The sequence below is a fragment of the Myxine glutinosa genome, chromosome 3 (assembly GCF_964187855.1).
Source record: "Myxine glutinosa chromosome 3, kmMyxGlut1.1, whole genome shotgun sequence".
Lineage (NCBI taxonomy): Eukaryota > Metazoa > Chordata > Myxini > Myxiniformes > Myxinidae > Myxine > Myxine glutinosa.
In genome coordinates this window covers 171,847,330-171,860,621 of record NC_136263.1, presented here as the reverse complement: position 1 = coordinate 171,860,621, position 13,292 = coordinate 171,847,330, and the positions used below count along the sequence as shown (strand labels likewise).

General features: G+C 42.6%; 1 protein-coding gene across 1 annotated transcript in view; it reads left to right on the top strand.

Moving 5' to 3' along the window:
• IFT172 (intraflagellar transport 172) overlaps positions 1-13,292 on the top strand; it is a 428,976-nt gene that overhangs the window by 321,078 nt on the left and 94,606 nt on the right. The window contains exon 40 of the mRNA XM_068109837.2: positions 8,280-8,396. Within this exon, the coding sequence (XP_067965938.2) occupies positions 8,280-8,396 (117 nt within the window). The remainder of the gene's footprint in view (positions 1-8,279; positions 8,397-13,292) is intronic.

Genomic DNA, 13,292 nt, shown 5'->3' with positions numbered 1-13,292 from the left:
TCGCTGTCTCCATCGATCTTGCCAAGGCCGTAACAGCTTTCGGCTCAAAATCCTTTTAACTGTTGATTTGGAAGATTTTACAATGAAGGAAACACGTATCGGGATCATCACGACATCACATCACACCACAACACGTATCAAAACATCGGGAGGACTAACTGCACGCGTCTTCAGTATCAAGCTTAAATCTGTCATGGCGGATCTGAAGAGCGGAATGCTTGGATAAGTGGTGGGCTACTTCGGCATGAAGGAGGATCAGAAATTTGGACTCCCACACTGCCACATCTGCTGATACTTGCTCCCGCATGACGTTATTTTCCCGGGTGCCGCACAAACGTCTGCACCGATCGAGATTTAACGGATGTTTATATAAATCGTTTAAAAGAAAAAAAGCCTTCAATTTCCGATATTTTGCCTTTTCATTTGGGCCTCCCAAGTGAAGCCACACCCATAGGGCAGGTACCGTTGCTAGTCTTTCACAATTCATCATTTGTCTTCCTCTCTCTTAACGATACTCCACGATACTCCATGTCTCGCTCCCATAAGTCATAACACTTCTCACACATGCAGCATACACCTTTCCCTTCAGCATCAACAACACTCCCATCCTCGTCAGCACGTCACTCAGTTCCCGAAACTTCTTCCATGCACAGCTCACTCGAGCAACCGTTGCCGAGTCTGATCCACCTTCTCCATTCAGCATGTCACCTAGGTAGCAAAATGTTTTCACATCTTCCAGCTTCACGCCGTCTCCAAGATCCAACTCAACATTTCCTCCATCTGCAGCTCCCTCTCTGCACACCTTACATTTCATTTGAATGTAGCTGCCACACTGGTTAATGACCCTCTCAGACCACTACATTTTTGATGAACCCACTCAGCGCACATTGTACATTGAATGGAGTTCACTCCGATATCCTTCCTACACACAGCACACGGCCACTTCCCAGTTCTTTCCACCTCACCACATGCTTTACCACTTGCCATCACCTTCGTCTTTCCAATATTCACCTTCAAACCTTTTGTCTCCATACATTCCTACCACTTGTTCATCTTCTCCTTCAGTCCATCCATACTTTCTGCAATCACCACCAGAGTATCTGCATACAGCAACTCCCACTGTAAACCCTCCTTTACGTTCCGAGCCAGCACCTCCATCACAGCTACAAATAGTAGTGGACTTATTACCGACCCCTGATGTACTCCCACCTTCACCTCAAACTCATGACTGTTCCCATCCTTCGTCCTTAGAGCTGTGCGCGCTCTTTCGTACATTGCCATCACTACTCTGAGCAACCATTCCTCCACTCCTAACTTCCCCAATGCCCATGTCACTACTTCACGTGGAACCCTATCAAATGCTTTCTCCAGATCAACAAACCCAAGAAACAACTTCTTCCTCTTCTCCATGTACTTCTCCTGCAACTGCCTTACAATAAAAAGTGCGTCTGTCATTCCTCTTCCTGGCATAAATCCAAACTGCATTTCGTCGATCTTCACTTGCTTCCTTATCCTCCTCTCCAACACCGTTTCCAATACCTTCATTCCATGCTCCAATAACTTTATCGCTCGATTCGAGCCACAGTCCAGAGGGTCACCTTTCCCCTTGTATAGAGGGACGAGGGTACTCAGTTCCCAATCCACTGGAATGTGGCCTTCTTTCACCACCAGATTACAAATCTCTGTCATTCTCTTCACACCCCAATTTCCTGCTGCCTTCAACATATCTCCCACAACTCCCGTCGGCCCTCCCGCTTTTCTACTCTTCATTGCTTTTATCGCTTCCACAACTTCCTTCTCAGTTATCTTCTCTGCTGGTCCTAAAACTGGGTTACTCTCTATGTTTGCCATCCCATTCATTCTCTGCATTCAACAGCATTTCCATATATCTCTTCCATCTTCCTTTAATTCCATCTGGGTCCACAACGATTTGTCCCACTTCATCCTTCAAGCAACTCACCCCCATCACATCACACCTCTCTTTCGCTATCTGCTTTGCAATCCTGAATACCGCTCTCTGACCCTCTTCCGAATCCAAGCGTTCTCCGAACATTTTCCTACATGCCTCCTGCACCTTTGCTACCTCTTTCTTCTGCAGCCTTCTTGTTTGCCTCTTAACTTTCATGCTCTGTCTTTTCTGCCCCCATACCCTTCGCCTTCTGCCACTCCTTGAACTTCTTCCTCTTCTCGTCAATCCTCTTTCCAACTTCGCCATCCCACCACCATGTTTCCGAGTGCTTCGGTGGTCCTTTTGTCCATCCACATACCTCACCAACGGCTCCCAACAGACTATCTTTCATTGACATCCAACCACGTTCAAGCCGAACCACATCATCCTCTACCCTACTCAGCCTCTCTTTTAATGCCTCCCTCACTGTCACCTCTTTCAACCTCCACGCCTTCATTCTTGGTTGGTACTTCACCCGAGCTCTCCTCGCACCTTTCACCCTTATATCGCAGACAACAAAGTGATGTTGTGAAAGAGCCTCCTCCCCCGGGATCACCTTTGTGTCCCGGAGGTGCCCCCTATCTCGCCTATGCACCATCAGGTAGTCAACGGTTGTCGTCGACCCACCTGACATGTATGTAACAAGCTTATTATCCTCTTTCTGGAACTGAGTATTACAAATCAACAAATCAGCTCCATCAACAAACTCCAACATCCTTTCACCTTCTCCATTCCTCACACCATATCCGTAACCCCCATGAACTCCTTCAAAACCGTCTATACTCCTTCCCACATGTCCAATTAGGTCTCCTCCTACCACAACAACTTCCTCATCTTTCACGTTTTCCATCAGCTTCTCTATTGCACACCAGAACTTGTCCTTGTCTTCATCGCTCCGACCAACCTGCGGAGCATATCCCGAGATGACGTTCACCAAGAGCTTTCCAATCATCATTTTCACCCTCATCAACCTTTCACTCACTCTAGTCACACTCACATTCTCCTCACACTGTCTCACACTGTCTACAAACTCCTCAGAAAACAGGACAACAACACCATGCATGCCTTCCGGGCACCCTTGCCACACAAACTTGTATTTCTGTCCCTGCCTACCCTTCACCATTCTCACACCACTTTCCTTCCATCTCGTCTCCTGCACACAACATATGTCCACTCTTCTTCTGACCAATACTTCCACCACTTCTCCTGATCTCCCTGTCATTGTCCCTACATTCCATGTCCCAAACCTCAGAAACCGATCTCCACGTCGGGCATCAGACGTTTCGTCGTCATAAATGGAGTGATTTCCACCCTTGCTTCGATCGGGTTCCCCACCTTTTTATTTTTTATTTTTTATTTTTATTTATTTCTTTTTTTTTTTCTTTTTTTTTGTATACAAGATCGAGGCTCGTGAAAGAGCGAACATTAATCACACAGAAAGACAAATCGACACATAAAACATATAACATCGGGAGCGGTAGACAAGATGGGGAGAGAGGGGGAAGGACACAAACACAACATTTGAGAGCAGGGACCGAGAGACATGGAGACATCGAGAGATCTGTGAGAGGGCGAGGGCTTTGGGGGGGGGGGGGCATGGGAAGGGGGCGGTGGGAGAGGTATAAAACATATGGACACTGCCAGGACTTCCAGGAAAGAAGTTGGAATTTCAAACAAGGTGGATCTGGGGTGAATTAGCGGGGGTAGAAAAGATCAAGGTTTTGGATGGGGGAAGATAAGAGATGGTGGTGAACAGCTGTTTTAAAGACCTGGAGGGAGGAGTGGGATTGAAGGGAGTGAGGGAGTTTGTTCCAGAGGCGGGAGAAAAGAGGAATGAAAGAGTGAAGGTGAGCAGAGAGCCGAGATTTCGGCAGTTTAACCATCAGAGGGTTGCTGGCAGATCTTGTGCGACCTGTAGGAATATTTGGGGGACAGAGCACAGAGAGAGCTGGGGGTGCAAGGCCGGAGAGGAGTCGGTAGAAGACAGAAAGACCACCTACCTGCCTGCGGTGAGTGAGTGAAAGGCCCTCAGAGATAGCTTCATCGCGGGAGATTCCAATAATTCTGAAAGCTTTGGTTTCAACAGCGTGAAGCCGAGCTAGGTGTGAGGCAGGAGCACCGGCCCATAGGGGAGAACAGTATTCCATTGAGCTGCGGATGAAAGCCTTGTATGTGGTGAGGAGCTCAGGTGTGCCGAGGAAGGACTTCGCACGACGGAGGATGCCCAGTCGGCGACTGGCTTTGGAGGCCAGCTTGGAAATGTGGTTTTCCCAAGAAAGATCATGGCAGATAGTGAGACCCAAAATCTTGAGCGACAGAACTTCTTGGAGAGGATTGTTGAGAAAGTAGATGGGAGGGTTGTCCAGTCGATCTTTTCGGAGAGACATAGTAAGAGTATGAGATTTGTCAGGATTGAAAGACATGTTCCACTTGTTTGACCAGTCTGTGATTTTGTCCAGGTCTTCAGAGAGTGAGGAGGCAGCAGACTGCCGATCTGAGGGAAGAGGAATGGAGCGGCAGAGAGTGGAGTCATCAGCAAAGAGATAGAGAGGATTTTCGAGAGAGTCAGAGAGATCATTGATGAAGACCAGAAAAAGCAAGGGGCCCAGAACACTGCCTTGGGGAACTCCAGCCTGAACAGGAAGAGGAGATGAGAGAAACCCATTCAGGGCCACACGTTGACGACGACTAGAGAGGAAGTCCGCCAGCCATGCGTGGAGATTTCCATGGATACCAAAGGAGGAGAGTTTGGTGAGCAGAGCGGGGTGCCAGACCGTGTCGAAGGCACGTGATATGTCGAGGGAGACAGCTCTAATTTCCTGTTTGGCATTGAGGACCTCCATCCATTGTTGAGACAGCAGAAGCAGCATGTCCAGAGTGGAGTGACCTGGTCTGAAACCAAATTGATGATCAGAGATCAAGCCATTGGAGAAGAGGAAAGATTTCATATCCGAAGCAATGATGGATTCCATGACTTTGCTGATAATTGGGAGAAGGCTGATTGGTCTGTAGTTGCTAGGATCTGTTTTTGCACCTTTTTTGTGCAAAGCGGTGATGTTGGCTGATTTCCAAGCAGATGGCAGTTGACCTTGAGCAAAAGAGAGGGTGAAGAGAACAGAGAGAGGGTGAGATAGAGCAGCAGAGCAGGATTTTAGGACCCGTGGGCTGATGCCGTCGGGTCCAGTTGCAGAATCAGAGTCGAGGGTTGACAGAAACTTTTCCACCTTGTCAGGAGGAAAGGACACGGAGTCCAGGAGCAGCAGGGTACGACTGGGTATGGTGGGTACAGAGAGGGATGGGTTTGGGACACAAGATTTAGAGGCAAACACAGAGTTGAGGCATTCAGCTTTTTCACGTGCGGAGTCAGCTGTGTAGCCGTTTGAGGTAAGGGAGGGGATGGAGGGGGAACAAACACCAGAAACGGATTTGACCAGACGCCACCAGGATTTGGAAGAGGGAGACAGATAAGAGAGTTCGGTCTCTTGATTTTTGACGAGAGGGAGTGAGGTCCCCCACGGGGTACTTCGGGCTGTACCCTGCCAATATGTAATTGTAATCGTCATGGTTCCCTTTTTGAGGCATTGTTTTATGGCCGGATGCCCTTCCTGACTCCAACCCTTTTAGTCGCCTCTTACGACACGCAGGGATATGGTGTACCTATTCTAAACCGGGTACACACCGGTTAGCAAATGAACACCAGTGGTGGGGACACCAGTTAGCAAATAATGTGTGTATTTAATTTTTTTGACTTCAGCATGGACAGCTGGTTCGTGAAAGACTTGGGTAAAAAAACGGCAAATGCCAAACGATGAACCAATAAATTTCACATTCCTGTGCCACGTTCAGGCGAACGTCAGACATTGACAGCAGTTTGTGAAGGACTTGGACAAAAATCGTGCCTAATCTGAATGTGGCTTCATCCAGTCAATGGTGAAACTGCAAATGGGGAATCCATGAGTGTCACGGATGGAAACCCATATGTTATTTCCTCATTCTGCTTTAAACTCAATATCTCTGTATTTTCATTCCCAACAGCATCATTCATCATTACAATCACAAATTAGTACAATGGTACTATGGTATTAATATATCAAAATAGAATGTTAAATTACGATTGTATTGAGGTATCAAACCAGCGAACCGTTATAATCTGTTCACTTCTGGATTCGAGAGCAAGATCCGTGTAAATCACATTTCAAAATTATAATTGTGTTGAGGACTTTCTGAAATCTCCTGCCTACCTTACGACACCTGCTGGGACCTTAAAACGTCCCACAGAAGGTTATTAGATTTCTTTTTTCATAAAATATGCAACTGTAATGATTACACTGGTCAACAAAATTTTAAAAGTTTTATGGTTCTAGTATATTTTGAGGTGATTCTAACCAACATGAACCTTTAGATTTCGATGTTGATATCCAATTTTCACTTGCACATCCAGTTTTTGAGAACCAGTATACCATAGGAATATCAGCCACAGCCAAAATTCGTCTTGTACTCACTAATCAGGACTTTGTAACGAGACTATCTGAGCTGGAAAGCGTTGTTTGGGATAGCTTTGTGGCTCTTGCTAACAATTACCTTGGAAATTTTCGAGCACCAAATTATGAAGAGCTTGTGGACAAGATGTTGAAGAGTTACCAGGCGCTCGGTGCTCGAATGTCACTCAAGATACATTTCTTCCATTCTCATCTGGACTTTTTTACACAAAATCTTGGCGATGTCAGTGATGAACATGGAGAAAGGTTTCACCAGGAAATTGCCATCATGGAGACTCGATATCAAGGCCGATTCAATCCAAACATGATGGGCGACTACTGTTGGACTTTACAGCGTGAAAGTGATTGCTCCTACAAACGCAAAAGTAAAGTTCAGAAGCGCTTTTAATGTGATGTAAATAAAAACGTAAAGTTCATATTATTTTTTGTGATATTTTTTAAAGTTAATATTATTTTTGGAGATTTACATTTTTTTATGTAATGTAAATAAAAACTTAAAGTTCATATTATTTTTGGAGATTTACATTTTTTATGTGATGTAAATAAAAACTTAAAGTTCATATTATTTTTTGTGATATTTTTTAAAGTTAATATTATTTTTGGAGATTTACATTTTTTATGTAATGTAAATAAAAACTTAAAGTTCATATTATTTTTTGTGATATTTTATAAAGTTGATATTATTTTTGGAGATTTACATTTTTTATGTAATGTAAATAAAAACTTAAAGTTCATATTATTTTTTGTGATATTTTATAAAGTTGATATTATTTTTGGAGATTTACATTTTTTATGTGATGTAAATAAAAACTTAAAGTTCATATTATTTTTTGTGATATTTTATAAAGTTGATATTATTTTTGCAGATTTACATTTTTTATGTAATGTAAATAAAAACTTTAAGGTCATATTATTTTTTGTGATATTTTCTAAAGTTAATATTATTTTTGGAGATTTACATTTTTTATGTGATGTAAATAAAAACTTAAAGTTCATATTATTTTTTGTGATATTTTATAAAGTTGATATTATTTTTGGAGATTTACATTTTTTTAAGTGATGTAAATAAAAACTTTAAGTTCATGTTATTTTTTGTGACAATAAATAGACTTATTGAGACTTAATCAAGAAATTCGCATGCTCTAAAGATTTTTTCCACACTTATAATGTACTACGTCAAGGTTACGTGATAGCGAAATGTTAAGGTCAGATTCGGATTCGTGGGCACCAAATTAGTTAGAAACAGTTGAAAATAAGTCAGAACCAATTTGGCTGTTACTGGATTTGGTGTTACTAAATGCTGTCTCCCTGTCATGTGACCAGATCCTGAGCTCTGATTGGTGTCCGTCTGTGGGGACATATGGACGGACAATGCTGTTCTAGATGGCATTGCCCCACAGGCTACGCCATAAAAATAGTCCCTTGGATTCAGGGTGGGGGGAGGACCCCAATTCCCTCTATGCAAAGGTGTATCGTATAGCGCTACCTGGTGGAAGCCGGTATTACAAGTCATAAATCATAAAAGTGGGGGAATTAACCCGTCCTTAAGGATGGGTTATTTGCTTCCAATAATAATAAATAAATAAAAATGAATAAATTAATAACTATGATGATAAAAATGAGAATATTCTCTTTTGTTGAATTTGAAATACGCATTTGTTGAAATGCCTTTGTTTATGACTATCTATAATGTCATAAACAATGACCACATTTGATTAATGGTCTTTAAACTTGTCCGTATTACAGGACAGGAACGTTTTGATGAAAATGTGACACATAAAGTTACAAAATTATTGTTCTGCCACCGTAACATTCACGTTTTGTGCTCTCAGAATTTCAAGGTCCTTCACAAGTATGTGGCACTGTACACAACACACCTTCTTAAGGAAGGAAAAGCGTTGGAAGCACTTGAGCTCTATGTGAAACACGGTGTTCCATCAAACCCCCAGGTAAGTTCTGCAGTAGTTTTTTTTTACAATGACAAACATAATAACTGATACACACCACCGTTATTCAAAAAAATAACTATAAGGCATCTCAAAACGCAAAGCCCGTCCACGTTGGATATTTTTACTCGACCTAAATTTGATGAAAACAACAGTTAAAAAAAAATAATTAAATGTATTATTTAGTATTCTCCATATTCTCAGAATAAAGGTGTGTTGAAAATTTGATGACAAAAGCTAAAATTGTAAAAAGGTTACACCCCAGACAGACAAACAAACACATACACAGAAGCAATTGCAAAACTCCTTCTCCCGCTGTGCAGGGGACAGGCTGGTGATTGCTAAGCGGTAGTGTAGTAGCCTCTGAGTTAGGTTATTTTGGTGTTACAATACAGTAGAATGCTAGTCTTCATGTAGGCATTGGCAGACAAGTAAACGAATGGATTTCATCAACTGAAAGTCGATATTTTGCTCTCATGAAGGGCTAATGCCTTATCAGCTTCAGATGATAAAATCCATTGTATCTCCGAGTTACATTCCTTACCAAATGAAATCTGACCACAAAGCGTTTTCTTAGTGCTTTGCATGCAGGGTGTTGCATCATGTAATCTACGAAGCCAACTGTATCACCTGCTAGCGCTTGTGCTGTAGGGTGCATTTAGAAAGGAGGAGGCCATTGTATGCCGCTACCTTAGCTGATTTCCAAAATCCTACTCTCATCTATGGGGGGCACTGTATCGGCAGCAAAATTATATGCCTCCGTATTGATGTTGATGTCACGATGTTGATGTATTGATGTCACGAGCAGTCTGTGTTGATAAGCGAATCTCGGTCAGAGATGCATTTCCTAAATAAATAATGGACCCCTTGTTCCTTCACGTTGTTGAGCTTAGATCTCTTGGTTATGTAAGTACGGGCTGCACAATGATGCAAGAGTTTTATTAACATGCATTCATCTGTTTGGGTGAATTTGTTGCATATTCACCCAAACCTATTAGTCAGGTTTTTCTTGACTGCCACTGGTAACATGTAGCCCAGTGCTACCTGCCGCATGGTCAAGTAGTCGATGACTAAACCGACTACCCTCACTGGCTTGCTAGTAGGGAGAGTGACTGTGACACCCTGCAGGACTAAAAACAATACCTGTTAAAGGGCGGATGAGCTCCCTTAGTGAGCCAACAGCCATCCAGTAAGGAGATGGTGTTTCCTAAAAAACACCCATCTGGTTAGACCGGTTTTTTAGGTCGAAGGTTGTAGACAGCAACTGCCCAGGGTAGTACTACCGTCCTGACTTAAGAGCGTCAAAGTGGTGCCCGAAACCATCTTACACTCTCCATTTCAGGATTGCTGGTCTTACTTTCCGTCTCACTCAAACTACCACAACCGGACAGGCTTCAATCTCTCTTTCTCGCAAACAAACATCATACACTTTTCATCAGACACTTTTCTTACTCATTTGCACTCCTCACCTCCCAAGCCTGGTGTTGGCTTAGCGGTTAGGGTGCTGGCTTGGGTTCCAAGGATCCTGAGTTTGAATCCCGTTCAGCTGTTGAATTAATACCAGGTGGGGTTGATTCAGGTAAACGAGCTTGGCTTTGTTGTCGCTGACATTGCTTATGCTGAGGGGAATATAACGATTGAACCTTTCATCCCTTATGCGAACTCTATATGCTAATACAATCAATCAGCATTTTAAAAGGTCACCCAACATGTAGCTTCAATGCAGCGTTCGTCGAGATATAAATGGTGCTGCGTGTAGCCAAAGTACCTTTCCAAACCATACATGGCAGCGGAGATCAGTTTCCTCGAAAATCGCAACTGATGCGTAAAAGTAAACATGCTTGCTAGCAACACATAATGGATTCATGGATGAACTGTCTTTTTTTTTTTTTTTTTTTGTATACAGGATCGAGGCTCGTGAAAGAGCAAACATTTATCACAAAAATAGTGCCGGTAAGAGTGACATGGCCATAAACATTGTGGGTTCACACCGGAAAGCATTGTGCGTTCAACTTCAGGCACATCGCAGATCAAATCTAGAACGGCACTCGGTAGAGCGCATATAGTACATCCACCAGGCTGTACAGTATACGTTTTGGATCTGCATCTGGACCTTGCCCAAAATCTAATCCGCTTGTTCTTCTCACCGACCCGACTCATCCACTATATTTTGTCATAATCCGTCCACAACGTTTTGAAATATATTATAAATCGATTTTGACCCGATTTCTCAATCGTGAAGAATCTCTTTAAAAATTCTCGTATCCGGATCTGGATTCGAATCTTCACCAAAATTGAATAAATTCTTCCATGTCGCACACCCAACCTGTCCAACAAGTTACATCCGATTCTGTCCATTCCATTTTGAGATATCCTGCTCAGTGCTCACAGACAGACAAATAGGCAGACAGGGGTGAAAACACAACCTCTGCCCACCTTTGGTGGCGGAGGTAATTAACGAGGGGCTATTGCATAATGTGCCTCTATTAGGGAAGCATTCAGTGGATAGAAAAAAAGGCTGTTGGAATTGTATGGGTCTTGGAACATGCAAAAAATCACCAAGTCCTTCGCAAAAGAATGTCATCGATTCCTGCGTACATTATGCTCAAACACTCCTCAAGAAATCAGTAGAGGCCTTTGTAGAAAAGCAGGAAATATTTAATCATGACTCGGTATGTAAATTGTGTTTATCGTGGCCAAACTGTCCAAAACCCATAGCTGCAGATGGCTGGCTGTACCATTCCTTCAGAAAGTATTCACACCCCTTGACCTTTTCACATTTTGTTGTGTTACAGCCTGAATTTAAAATGGATTAAATTGAGATTTTCTTTTGTCACTGATCTACGCAAAATACCCCATTATGTCAAAATGGAATTTTTTCTTTGAAAAATGTCCAAATTTTTAAAAAATGAAAAGCTGAAACATCTTGAGTCACTAAGTATTCAACCCCTTTCCTATGACATTCCAAATTGAGTTCAGGTGATTCCAATTTCCTATGATTATTCTTGAGATGTTTCTACAACTTGATTGGAGTCCACCTGTGGCCAATTCAATTGATTGTGGTCCCACGGTTGACAGTGCATGTCAGAGCAGAAACTCTACAATGAAGTCCAAGGAAAGGGTATAAAACAATTTATAGAGTGCTGCAAGTTACCAAGAGGACAGTGAGCTCCACCATTAGCAAATGAAAGCAATACAGAACAATGCAGACTTCCTAGAGCTGGCCGTCCGACCAAACTGAGCAATGGGGCAAGAAGGACCTTGGTCACCGGAGGTGACCTACAACCCAATGACCACTGTGACAGAACGAGAGAGTTCCTTGGCTGAGACGGGAGAAGCTGTTAGAAGGAGTTTCTGCAGCACTTCACAAATCTAGGCTTTATGGGAGAGTGGCCAAACAGAAGCCACTCCTGAGAAAAATGCACATGGCAGCACACCTGGAGTTTGCAAATAGGTGCATGAAAAGAAAGCATGAGGCAAAAGATTCTGTGGTCTGATGAGATGAAATTTTAACTCTGGCCTGATTGCAAAGCACGATGTCTGGTGCAGACCGAGGACAGCTCATCACCCATCTAACACCATCCCTACCGTGAAGCATGGTGGTGGCAGCATCATGCTATGGGGATGCTTTTCAGCGGCATGGACTGGGAGGCTTGTAGGGATAGAGGGAACAATGAATGGAGGCAAATACAGGCAAGATATCTCAAATACAAATCCTTGAGGAGAATCTGCTTCAGAGTGCAAAAGGTCTTAGACTGTGGCGAAGATTTGTATTCCAACAGGACAATGCCCCCCCAAGCATACAGCCAAAGCAACACTGAAGTGGCTTCAGAACAAGAACATGAAAGTCTTTGAGTGGCCTAGCCAAAGCCGAAATTTGAATCCCATTGAGATTCTGGAGAAAGACTTGAAGATTGCTTTTCACCTACATTCCCCATCCAACTTGACAGAGCTTGAGCAAATCTGCAAGGAAGAATGGGAGAAACTCACCAAATCCAATTGTGCAAAGCTGATACAGACATACCCAAGAAGACTCGAAGCTGTAATCACTGCCAAGGGCGCTTCTACAAAGTATTGACTCAGGAGATTGAATACTTATGTAAATGAGATGTTTCTTCATTTCATTTTTAATTATTTTGTAATAATTCCCAAAAAAAAAAATCCATTTTGACATTATGGGGTACTACGTGTAGATTAGTGATAAAAATCTCATTTTAAACCATTTTACATTCAGGCTGTGATACAACAAACTATGAAAAAGGTCAAGGGGTGTGAATACTTTCTGAAGGTGCTGTACAGCACCTTGCAATATGCAGAATGTTTGTGACGAGTAAGACAAATGTCATGTGTAAACGTGGCATGCTGTCTAGGTTTTAAGAGATGGGCAGTTGCCCGAGGGAACCCGCAGGAAGCTGCAGAAGTCGGTGATCTTTTAAGCGAAGGTTTTGTTGCAGTTTTCAAGGTAAACATTTTCGTCAGTCAATCTTAGAAGATCGTTTGACCCGTTGTACCGGTATCACCTAACTTTCCATGACATGTGCCCATGCCGGGCAGCCTCATTTGTCAGTGATCATTTAAGTAAATGACAGAATTGATTTTAAATACGCAGTGATCCTTTAATGTTTGTGCTTGAACAAATTGCGGAAATATTAAAATACAAGTTGTCCTCTTTGGTGTGCTCAACTGGAAAGCATCTGAAAATGAAAAGCCCACCTGCATCCGTTTGTATTCAGACGTCTTCTTCTTCTTCTTCTTCTTCTTCTTCTTCTTCTTTTGTATAGCTCAAAATAACGAAAACGGTTTTTTTAAAAATACAAAATTAAAATTGATGATTTTATGCAGCCTTGAGCTTTGAGCTTTAGATCTAAAAAAATAATAATAATCAGCTTCCAGCTTTTC